This window comes from Melampsora larici-populina (genome assembly GCF_000204055.1).
Source record: "Melampsora larici-populina 98AG31 unplaced genomic scaffold MELLAscaffold_2, whole genome shotgun sequence".
Classification (NCBI taxonomy): Eukaryota; Fungi; Basidiomycota; class Pucciniomycetes; order Pucciniales; family Melampsoraceae; genus Melampsora; species Melampsora laricis-populina.
The window spans coordinates 178,994-190,480 of NW_006768766.1; the positions used below are offsets into that span (position 1 = coordinate 178,994).

An 11,487-nucleotide genomic window follows, 5' to 3' on the forward strand; every position below is an offset into this window, starting at 1 on the left:
ACAAGAAACTCTAGACATGCGATTTGATTTTCTGTGCCAAACATTCCCACGCGCCAAGAAGTTTTTGGCCTGGTGGCACACTTCTGACATTGAAGCCATGTTATTTCAGGGTAGGAAACGACCCCCTGAGGACAATCTGCCTTTGGATGATGAGGACAGTGAAGGCAAAGGTGCAGGGAAAAAAAAGGACCAGCGACAACAACAAATGCTCAGGAGTCGATGCATCATGTGTATTATATGCTTAGGTCAGTTTTTATTTCACTTTTATTAACTCATCTTTCCACTGTCATTGATTGTTCACACTATTTATGATGTTTGTTTTTATTTCTAGTGACGGCAAGTGTGGACTCATTGCAGGAATGGTCCAACTGCTGGCGTTTGTTCAGAGTCTAGAACAAGATTTCCGGTCCCGCGAGAAGGGTATTACTGTGGTTTATGGTTCATCAAGGAAGCACTGGGAAGATGTGGTAACTGCGCTTGGTATGCCTAAACCAACCAAACAAAAGTATGTAGCCAACGATGGCCGTGCCCCCGACACAACAGACAAGCTTATCTCTACCACTGGCAACAAAAAGGCCAAGCGAAATGGTCCTGGAAGACCACACGTGTCAGCTGAAGTCTATAAAAAGTCTGCTTTTATAGGGCTCAGACTACACAAACTCACTCTAATTTGAGCAATAAAGCTGGGTGGGCTTTGTTTTGATAAAGTCGATAATCTTTATGGAGGTAAATTCGAGCCCGAAGGTAGTTCTTGTGTATTTACTAGAAGAACTGAAAAGAAAAGGTACTCACTAGATATTTTAGTTAATATCTAAGGTCTTCTTCGAATGGGTACAAGGTACTCCTATTCCAGGGCAAGTCGTAAGTTCTACTACTTAATAGAAACCAGAAAAAGGCTAGCTTTTATCTTTTATTCTATGAGAAGATCTAAGAACTATGTTAGACGGTGACTATTCAATGTAAGCGTGTTGATCTTGATAGCGGTTCAGAACAAGGGATTTTTAGATTGAGAGCACTAAACGATAACGAATTATGAGAAACACAATAGACAGATAGAGTAGATTCTAGATACGATAAGGTAAACAGGAATTCTAAGCTAAAAGTAATCGGCTGGGTTTCTAAATTTGTTATAGATGAATGTTTGCTAAAAATTGATTTGTTTTGTAAAGTATAAGATGATCTATTACTATTGGTGCGAGATGGTAGTCCTTTTATATTGATTCCTAAGGACTTTTCTGGGCTTGATGAGGGTTTTCCTCAGTTAATTTTGATGCGGGCTTGGTCCAGGGTTCTCTTCTGAACTAGACCAGTTTTGGTTGAAGTGATATGATCATACCTTGATCATGTTTGCTCTTTTTCAAGGGTCCAAGTAGACTTCTAGTCAAGACCCTTAATATGCCATGTTAGAGGACCCTTTGGATCTTTTGGTAATGTTTTAATTAGTCCGTTCTAGTCTGATTATTGCGAATCCTTCTGGTTATTAATGGTTTTGTTTAAGGCTTGTTCCTGACTCATGTTTGGAAACATGTAGTCAGGGTATGTATTCTATTGACTCTTGAAACTGGAGTCGGAGATGTCTTTTTATCTTTGAAGGGGATGTTTGAAGGGTTCTTTCAAAGATAAGATGAAACAAAAAAAGGAATATATGTAGTTTTTGTTTTTTATACGGAGCTTGTCTTCCTTAGGAGTATGTCCTAATACTCTCTAGGTTGACATTCACCGGGGTTGAAAAAAGACAAATCTTTAAAGATTTTTCTTTTCCACTCTGAACTTTCTAAGGACTGTGGCTGAGTCTGGTATTTTACCCTCTGGTAGCCATTCATCTTTGTCAGAACTTTTATTCTTGTATCTTACTACGAATAATTGCGTGATATTACCTTGTAGTTTTACTGTTTTCTGGTCTAAGACTTTCAGAATGGTCTTGGCTTGTTCTTTGTCGAAGGGAATCAGTTGCTCCTGTACGTTTGTTCTTCCAGGAAACTGCTGTTCTATCGACTCTTTGTAGTCTTTTAACAGGGAGACCGGGAAGGTTGGGTGTTTTTGTGAAAACTCACCTGTGAGGATAACTTCAACTGCGTTTGGGCCATGCAGTTTTGCTATGATGAATGGGCCTACGAATGTGTCTTTAAGTTTCCGTGGTCCTTGAATATTATTGAAGTTCACCGTTGATATTAGTACCTTGTCTCCTATTTTGAAGTCGACTTCTTTGTGACTTTTGTCCCATCTGTCTTTATTATATTTGACTGACTCTGTGATGCATTGTTGTGCGTGTTTTCTTGCTTTATCTAGCATGGTGTGAAAATTGAGTGTGGTCGGATGGACTTGAATGTCTTTGTCCTTTATCAGATTGTTAGGAGTCCTTGGGTTGTACCCTCTTTCCAATTCGAACGGTGTTTTTCCAGTAGTACTGTGAGTACTAGTATTATAAGCCAGTTCAAACACTGGGAGTAAAGATTTCCAGTCGTGCAGATATCCTTCTTTATCCTTAAAGGACAGACCATATGCACAATATCTTCTGATCATATCTTCCAGTGTTTGGATCATCCTTTCTGCGAGGCCATCTGTTTGTGGATGGTAAGCTGTAGATAAGGCAAGGGTAGTACCCATTAGTTTTGTCAAGCCCTTCCAAAATTCAGAAGTGAATTTGGGGTCTCTGTCGCTAATGATGATTCTAGGTAAACCACAATCTACAATGATATATTGGAAAAATAGCATTGCTGTACCCATTGCATCTATTTCCTTATGACAAGGTAGAAATCTTGCCCTCTTTGAGAACCTATCTACGACTACTAGTACACTGTTTGTGCTATCAATTCCTGATGGAGGTAATCCTGTGACAAAGTCCATGTTTATGACTTCCCACGGGAATGATGGTTCCTCAATACTTTGCATCAAGCCCAATCGTTTACCTGTTTGTTTGTTGGACTTTTGGCATCTATCACATGATGCAACATACATTTGAGTGTCTTGCTTCCATCTCGGCCACCAGGCTGTGGTTGCTACTTTCGGAAGTGTGCGGTCTTCCCCTAGGTGTCCTGACATAAAGTCATTGTGGCATATCGTAAGAATCTTGCTAACATGTTCTTTACTGATGATCACTACTACCTTTGAATGTTTTTCTCGGTGATATAGTAAACCTGATACTAAAGAGAATCTGCCATCTTGTAATGGTTTTTTCCATTCCTCGGACAAGGAGCTCTCAAGTGCTGTCTCATGTTCGTCACTGGACAAAATTTTCAAGAGTTTAATCGTGTTATGATCAGAGTTGTAGCTTTCTGATATTGTATCAAAAAATTCATCTGAAAGCTCGCATAAGCTGATGCCCATAACCGGGATGTCTCTTTCAACGTTTTCATCTTCCCAACCAGAGTTGTTGCTGTTGTTAGGCAGCGCCATTCTACTAAGGGTGTCAGCATTACTGTGAAGGTTTCCCAGTCTGTGTGTTATTGTCATGTAAGATTTATATTCTTGTATCGCCATTTGCCATCGAAGCATGTGTCTGGTGGGCGTTTTTGCATTCATCAATGACTTTATGGCTTGACAGTCCGTAAATACTTCGAAGTAAATGCCATCTAGATAGTAGTGTAGTTTATACAGTGCCCACACGAGAGCTAGGCACTCTAGTTGTGGTGCTCCGTATCTTTTCTCACTCTCTTTAAGTTGTCTAGATATAAAACAAACTGGTCTGTTGACTAGTTTCCCATTAACAATTTGTTTTTGGTGCAGCGCTGCGCCTAAACCCAAAAAACTTGCATCAACATAGAGTATAAAAGGTTTCTCAAAATTGGGTTGGAGGAGGCATGGTGCACTCGTGAGTAGCTTTTTTACGCTTTCCCAGGCATTCGCTCTCTCCGTTGTTATCGAGAATTGTACTCCCTTCTTTAGCAAATGATATAGTGGGGCTGTAACTTTGGAGTATGCTTCCAAATACATCCGGTAATAGCTCGAGAAGCCGAGGAAGCTTTGTATCTCTTTGACCGTTTGTGGCAGTGGTTTGTGCAAAATTGCTGCCACTTTATTTTGGTCAATTGCCAATGTTAGCCCTGATACAACATGACCGATAAAAAGTGGATGAATGATGATGACTGATGAATGCGCAATGGTCAGATTCAAATTAAAGTTGCACATTTCCAGTTTAAATTACTAAATTAAAACTACTTAACACTTAAGCTTAAGCTCTAAACTTCATTCCTATCACTTCCTTGTTCATTCATCATTCATCATCAATCATCATCAATCATCATCAAACCATCAATAAAATGTCTTCAATCTCTCGTACTTTCATCTCAAAACAAACACCAATCAATCAAATTCTCAAACAAAAATCAACTCATTATCAACCTTCAACTTCAACAGTTCTATCTTGTCGATCTAACTCTACTGAGTCAGTTTGCTTCAATCTCTGATGTGCCTCAACAATCGCAAATCTCTCGTATTAATAGACCCTTATGTATCATTAGGGTTCAGAAGGGCTCATTCCATCCTCAAACATCTGGTCAATCGCCTAATCGAGTCACAACATGGAGTAAGAATCAAGGTGTAAGGTAAGCAACTTAACACACCAAAGTTTAAATCTCAACTTGATCTCATTAAAAAGAAATTTCAAATGGAATGGGTTTCAATTGGTGAAATTGTTTTGGAAAGATCCGAAGCTATGAAAGGACCTCGATTCGAACAAACCGCGATGGATTTACAACCTTTTCCTTTAGCTGCTATTGATTTGATTCATCAACAACCTATCTCGATGGTCTCTGGTCGAGTAGCTTCTTGTGATGGAGGTGAGCTAATCATACATTTTAGAATTCGATCATTACTACTGATCTGTTTAGAGAAAACCTCAACATGATTGATTTGATACGTTGGTTTGGACAGGTGGTGGTGCACTGGGTCATCCTCGGATCTTTATCAACTTGGATAAACCTGGTTATCATCCTTGCTCGTAAGTTTAACTTGGCTTTTAACAATTTTATTGATGTCTCACTTTAGATCCTGAATCTTCTTTTTCATATCTCCTATCCCTGATGATCGGATCAATAGATATTGGTGAGTGATTTTTGGGTCTTGTGGTTTCAGCTCGACGACCCTCATCTGATCAATCTTGTTTTGGTTTATTCGATCTACAGCGGTTTGAGATTTGAGCAAGAAGCCCATGATCATCATTAATCGATCTGATCTCACCTTTCTATAATAGAAAATTGCTTTGTTTGTATCAACAAACCCACAACTGAGCTTAGGTTTGAGTTTCTTGATCATCAAATCATCATTCCCAGTTGTTATTGATAGAGCTATGAGAACTTGATATGAATCATACTGAGGTTGGGTTTGCTTCACTTGGCTTTTGTATAAGAAAATTGGTTGCCATTTTTTCAAAAATTGTTAACTTTTCTACTCTTGGCACAGATCAGGTCACAATTTCATCTTTTTCTTGAGTTGATCATCGTTATTTTTTTAACTTGATTATGATCTGTGAGAATCTTGATTCAAGGGAATGGAAAGAGTAGTTTTGATGGGATGACAAATTGTCATCTTTCTGCATTACATTGGTATTTGGAAAAAACATTCCATTTGTAGGGTTTCTGTAAGAGTATACCGGGACTGGGGAATATACTTCCTTTGAGAAAACTTTTGTTTTGATCAATTTTGAGGTGTATGAGGGGTTGGACCTCAGACCGATAGATGGGCATGAGGTCAAGACTCGAGTCATTCAAAATCTGGTGTGATTCGATGGACATTGAAAACTCTCAAATGACATCATGGACTATGAACACCAAGTGCAACTTGTGTGGTAAAATAAGTTGACATCGTCAGCCCAGCTGGATTGATATCTTGTGTCTTCATCGTTCTCTCTCTTGATCAGTTGATGTCAACGATTTCAGGGTTTGTCGAACTCAGTTTACCAGTAAAGACATTTACGGGCTTAACCCCCGGCTGTTTCACCTTGGCGGAATCATACGATTCTTGAGCATGAGTTTTCCAACATACGAGGATCGATTCATCTCCGAGGTTTGTCCAAGCAGCAAAGGTTAAAGAGAAAGCTTTGTATTCAATGGTCATCAAGCTACACTTTTTCGAAGTAAAACGAGCGAACGAGAAAGTGTCTGGCCGAACTCCTCCGACATGTTTGGAGCGGATGTCAAAGTCTTCAGTCGCCGATCAATGTTAACATCATCTAATCTCACCGAGAGCATAGCAACGTTAACTTGACCATGGATGAGTTTTGTCAGATTGCTTTCACTTCGAATCAGTTCCGCACAAGAGGAGACTGAGACAAGTTGTATTCATGAAGTCATTCTACGAGGAAAACAAATCAGGTGGCCAGTAGTCTTCGTCATTACCCCCCCAAAAAAGCCTTATTCGCTGATTCGGTGTTTGTTTTGTAAGACCTCACTCGTTGGTGATCAACAATTTCCACAACATCATGTTAAATATCTAAAATTATTATTTTTTCACCTCAAGACATGGACACTTATGGACCCTAGAACTTCTTTTGTTTCTTTGACTCAACAAAAAACTTATTATATTTACAAATAGCTTTCATTTAAGATCGATCCATTCAAGGACAATCACCAACTCAAGACTTTCAACATTTTCCAACACCTTTAACCGACTCATCAACTTGTACATAGTTCAAGATTCGAAATCTCTCATTTTCTGATAACGCGCATAGACGACTACTAAACTTACTTCAGAAAACCTCTGAGGAAAAAGGCTTGAAAGCGCATATAGGCCAGCTCACCACAACTTTGAAGGAACTCCGTACGCTAAGTTTTAAGATATTTGGATTACCAGACCCGGGCGCAAGAAGTCTGAAGAACATCTCAACTTGATTTTCAAGACATCAAGAACTGTTTTCTGTCAGATTATCGGTCGCAAGCCATCTTAGGAATATAAACTCTTTCCTCAAGCATTTGATTGGTTCTCTGGGGTTGTATATCATTTAAAGCGATAAGCAGACAGCACGCAACATTGAAAAGGTATTGTATGTTTGATTGTGTAAAGATAAAGTACAAAAAGGATTGGTACGACATATAATTCAGGAGCCTCAATGGGCTATGAAGGTAAGCATTCATCCAATCCTACACATTAGAAATTCAGAAAGATACTATGTTCAAAGAAATACCGGTCCGTTAACTTCGACGTTTCTTGATTCCTTGGAAATATGAAGACGGAATTGAAGTTTCTCAAAATACAAGGTGTGTAATTGCGAATTTTGGTGATCATTGGTTTTACTTAAACATATCGTGACTATCTAAATCAAACCTGCACGATTTTTGATCTTCCTTTCTGAAGGACAACCGAAGCTGGACCTGAACCCTTCAACGGATACAATCTTCCTGGAATCCCTAATAAGTTCATCGGGGTAAGGTCTAGATCTCTAGTCACAAAGGTTCATCTTATCTTTTATTGAAGTTGTCCCGCCTCGTAGGATTATTTTGGTGAGAATCTGAATTCGGCGTTGGACTTGGACATACCTAGCCATGGAGAACCAAGCATGAAGAAAGGCACAAAATGGCAAAATAAATCAAAGGACTCTAATGAAAAGATTGATTCTTATAAAACTCAAGTCAACGGTTTGGGGTCTGGTACGTGGCTTTCGGTCGACCGCAAATCGATTCAAATTTCCTCAAGGTTAATTATCTGATTTTTTGGTTCATATTCCAGCTTTTGGGACACATGCTTCGAAGGATTCCCCTCCAGGAACTGAGCTTATATCCAGTCCTGGGAATTCTACGAATCGAAGCCCTCCGAATGGTATGTTCTTTTTGCCTGTTGACTCTCTCTCTCATGCTCACTGAAAAATTGCTTGTACTGCTCTTAGATACCGAAAGATACTCGACACAAGCTCTTGACACGCTCAAACAGGGAGACCAGCTTGATATTTATGGAACAGATGGTCTACCAATGAGGAAGCAGGGGAATGGTTCCATAAAAAAAAGTCTTCATTTTTATATCTGAAGGGATTTCACCCGCATGGGCTGATGGGTTTAATTCAATTGATTGATAATCTGCCGGTGAACCAGAATCTAATTCTACATTGCAAGATGGACTGGATTCATCAAAACTAGATCAAGACTTAGGCGATATGGATGTATCTTTGGAGGCTGGAGGCGTGGAATCACCCGTGGAATTGATGACCAGTCCTCTCATGAATGCAACAGACCACAAAGGGAATTCTACGGAAAGGAGTGAGTGTGACTGAAATAGCTTTATAGATCAATGAAGCCCCTGAACAGAAATATCTTCACGCAGGTACAAATTATGGCACTCACAGCACGATTTATGAACCTGAAGATATGGTATGCATTTCGAATGACCTTTTCGTATTTTCTCGATGTTTGGGCATTTACTGACCAAAGTATCAAATCTTAGAAATCTTCGAAATACACTGCTACAGACATCAGGCCTCAATCCATTATAAACGGTTCAATTAGCTCACTTCAAGGTAAATCTTTCATCCCTTGCCACAAAGCCATTCAGAGACTCAAAATCTTGACATGACGTGAATGATCAGGCCCTCTCGATGTAGGAATTGAGTAAGCATCTATCTTCATCTTCACATATCAATAATCATTATAGTTTGGCGAAACTGACTTTCTTTTCAACTGCAGTGACTCCGATCTACCGACATTTGTGCAAGGACCCGAAGAGATTCGAGCACATTATTCTGGTAAGGCCAATCATACATCTGCTTCACGCCATTCAAGTAAGCTCTTCAGCTCTTACGATGGGTCATTCCATAGTGTCTAATATTATTTTCCACCACAGCTTCTCACAGAAGTAATTCCACAAACAGTGTGATGATGGGGGGTAATGTCACTTCAAACGAGCTCATAAAATATTCCAACGCGACTACTTCCCCTCAATCCACAATGATCAGTACCACCAAGGAGTATTCCGATGGAAAACTAATTTCCAATACCACCAAAAAAGCTGCTTTAGACTCGACTAAGCTAGTTCCCGCAAATTTGACCTTTCCTGGAATCCAATTTAACGGGAACGTCAGTCTCTTTGAAAAAGGAGATCTAAATCCTCACATTCCTCTAGTCACAACTTCTAAAATAAAGATACCCCAAATGTCACTATACAGCAACACCAGCACGGCTTCGAATCTCAATTCTACATCAAAGAATCACTTGTCAGCGTCCAAATTAGAAGGTTCACTCAACTTCACGCCCAAAGCAAACCTTATTCTGTCTTCTAACGATACCAACGGAAAGGTGACAAATCAGAATGCGTCTTCTCATCGAAATAAATCGACCCACAACCAATCAATGACTATCAACTCTGATATATTCCACACTCCGGTAAATCAGATGGCTCAGGTACTTGGAGATGGACAGAGACATAATACATCCAAGATTAATGTTACCCAGTCATCTCAAAGAAAGATCAAATCGAATTCAGATATTATGAACGCTACGGGTTTCATGACATCGAAAACAAGTCATGTAGCTACCAATAGTTCATCATTGGCGAAATCGAACGTCACTCACACAAACGGAGAAAAACTTGGAAAGCAGTCCTCTTCAAGTGGGATAATGCCTTCGAGGTTCCGTCCTGTTATCAAAGAAGATTTGAATCCTTTCTTTCCGGCTACTAATCCGATCGATCCTAATCATGAGAAAAATTCAGACCTCATTGGAACAAGATTTCATGGATCAGTTACTCCTACAGAGATCTATGAAGGATATAAGAAGGATAGCCATCCTACAGGGTCAATCACATCTACTGACACTGTTAATTCAGAAGATCCTCCAACTTTTTTAAACTCTATCCCCAGAGTCACAACACCAAGGTTTGGTGGAAGCACTCCGATCTCAGCATTTCCAGGTAATGAAACTGATCTCAACAGAGATGCTTCGATGAGGGATACCAGTCTAATGGGAGGCAAATATAGAGCTTTCTACCCCCAATATCCACCGGCAATTAAGACTCCGAAATATGTTAAAACACAGCAAGTTCAAGCTGTTTCTGTTGGGCTGTCCTTTTCAGTTGGATTTTTCTTTTTGGCTGTCTTAGGTATGGTTGTCGAACGTAAAAGAAAAATGCAAGCTTTAAATAAAAGATCATTAGATCATCAAAAGTTTAAACAAGATTTAGAAAGGTATGGAGGGTATTTTAATTCAAGGTTGTTTTCGAACCAAGAATCTGAGATTGGAAGTTTAAAAGAAGGGAATAGAGATTCGAGATCTTGTTCTGTCAAATCGATTTCACATCCAACTCCAGTGATCACTAAGCGTCATTCGATGAACTCATATGCTGAAATTGGACGAGATAGTTTGAGATCTTATACTAGTAATTTACTTGGACATAGTTCTCGTAGAGATAGTTATGCAAGTAGCTTTGGAAATGTGAATGAAGAAGATCTTGCTGAATTCAATGAAACTTACGGAAGTCGTCCTCAAAGGTCAGTTACTCTAGTTTCAAAATCATCTTTATCAGAATCCACACTTCTTATCACATGATCTGATTCGATGATTTTTTTAGTTTGGATTATAATTCAAGAGACTTTGAGTTCCCTAGCGGAGATCCTGTTTTACCAGAGATTAATCAAGATAGAATTCATCTTGAAGAGAATTTCAATGATGAAACAGAAAGGTTTCCAACCTCACCTGATCTTGAACATGATCAGTTTGTTCTCATCAAACCACCACCACGAACTTATGATTCAAAGACCAATTATAGTAGTCAAATCATTCTTGATAGGTTTCTAGAAGATCTTTCGGGACTTCAATGGCAAGAAAGTGCTAGTATAATTGTTGCTTACGATCCAAGAAGAAGACCGAGTTGAAGATCTAAAGATGCTATTTAATGAATAGTGTTTTTGGGGTTTTTTATATGTTGTATCAGATTTTGATTTTGTATCAAAGACTTACTCATTTTGTATTTTAAAAAATCAATGTATATCATGGACTTATTTTTTCATCATCCGATTCTCATTACGTTGAGATCTTCATTTTCATCATAGATGTGACAGATTCCAAACTTGACACCAAAGAGAAAAAGCACTCAATGCAAACCCTAAACTGGAAAATTATCTAGTGACATTTTTTTAGCATTTTCATTTGACTAAGCTAATATTTGGTATTGTACAAGCTACATGTGTACTAAACTTCCAAGTCTTAACTGATTCATATTTTTTCAAGATTGACCACCTCAACTTTTTTTGGTAGAGAAGGTCAATGACCAAGTTTGTTAATCAGATTTTAATGAATTACAGAAAATTTAAGCCTCTTTTTTTGGTTGACTCTGAGAGGGATTTGGATGCCAGACTCATTAGACCTAGATTTTGGAATTACTCTTTGAACTATATTTTAGAAACTAGAGCTTCGGGGGCGGCGCGCCGCCCTCTCGGTAACATCGTATACTGCCGCGTTGTGACATCGAGCCCCGTTCCTGTCGCGGTCTCGGTTCGGGTCGCGCGCCATGTGTCCCATTGTACGCTCGCAACGTCGCATTGTAGCCCATATCGCCTTTCCATCACAC

The 11,487-nt window shown here is 39.2% G+C and overlaps 2 protein-coding genes across 2 annotated transcripts; both read left to right on the top strand.

The window, feature by feature from the left end:
• Window positions 1-4,259: 4,259 nt before the first annotated feature.
• On the top strand, window positions 4,260-5,163 carry MELLADRAFT_101543 (uncharacterized protein; the record flags this gene model as incomplete). Its single annotated transcript, XM_007404144.1, has 6 exons — window positions 4,260-4,384; window positions 4,443-4,544; window positions 4,645-4,778; window positions 4,873-4,939; window positions 5,038-5,043; window positions 5,124-5,163. The coding sequence occupies 6 exons, from the start codon at window positions 4,260-4,262 to the stop codon at window positions 5,161-5,163; spliced, it is 474 nt and encodes a 157-aa protein (XP_007404206.1).
• A 1,882-nt stretch (window positions 5,164-7,045) lies between these two features.
• On the top strand, window positions 7,046-10,792 carry MELLADRAFT_88895 (uncharacterized protein; the record flags this gene model as incomplete). The annotated part of the gene is made up of 14 exons (XM_007404145.1): window positions 7,046-7,058; window positions 7,100-7,122; window positions 7,166-7,193; window positions 7,302-7,360; window positions 7,427-7,629; window positions 7,718-7,752; window positions 7,820-7,921; window positions 8,022-8,186; window positions 8,251-8,297; window positions 8,371-8,443; window positions 8,513-8,534; window positions 8,610-8,668; window positions 8,767-10,408; window positions 10,489-10,792. The coding sequence occupies 14 exons, from the start codon at window positions 7,046-7,048 to the stop codon at window positions 10,790-10,792; spliced, it is 2,775 nt and encodes a 924-aa protein (XP_007404207.1).
• Between the last annotated feature and the right edge of the window lie 695 nt (window positions 10,793-11,487).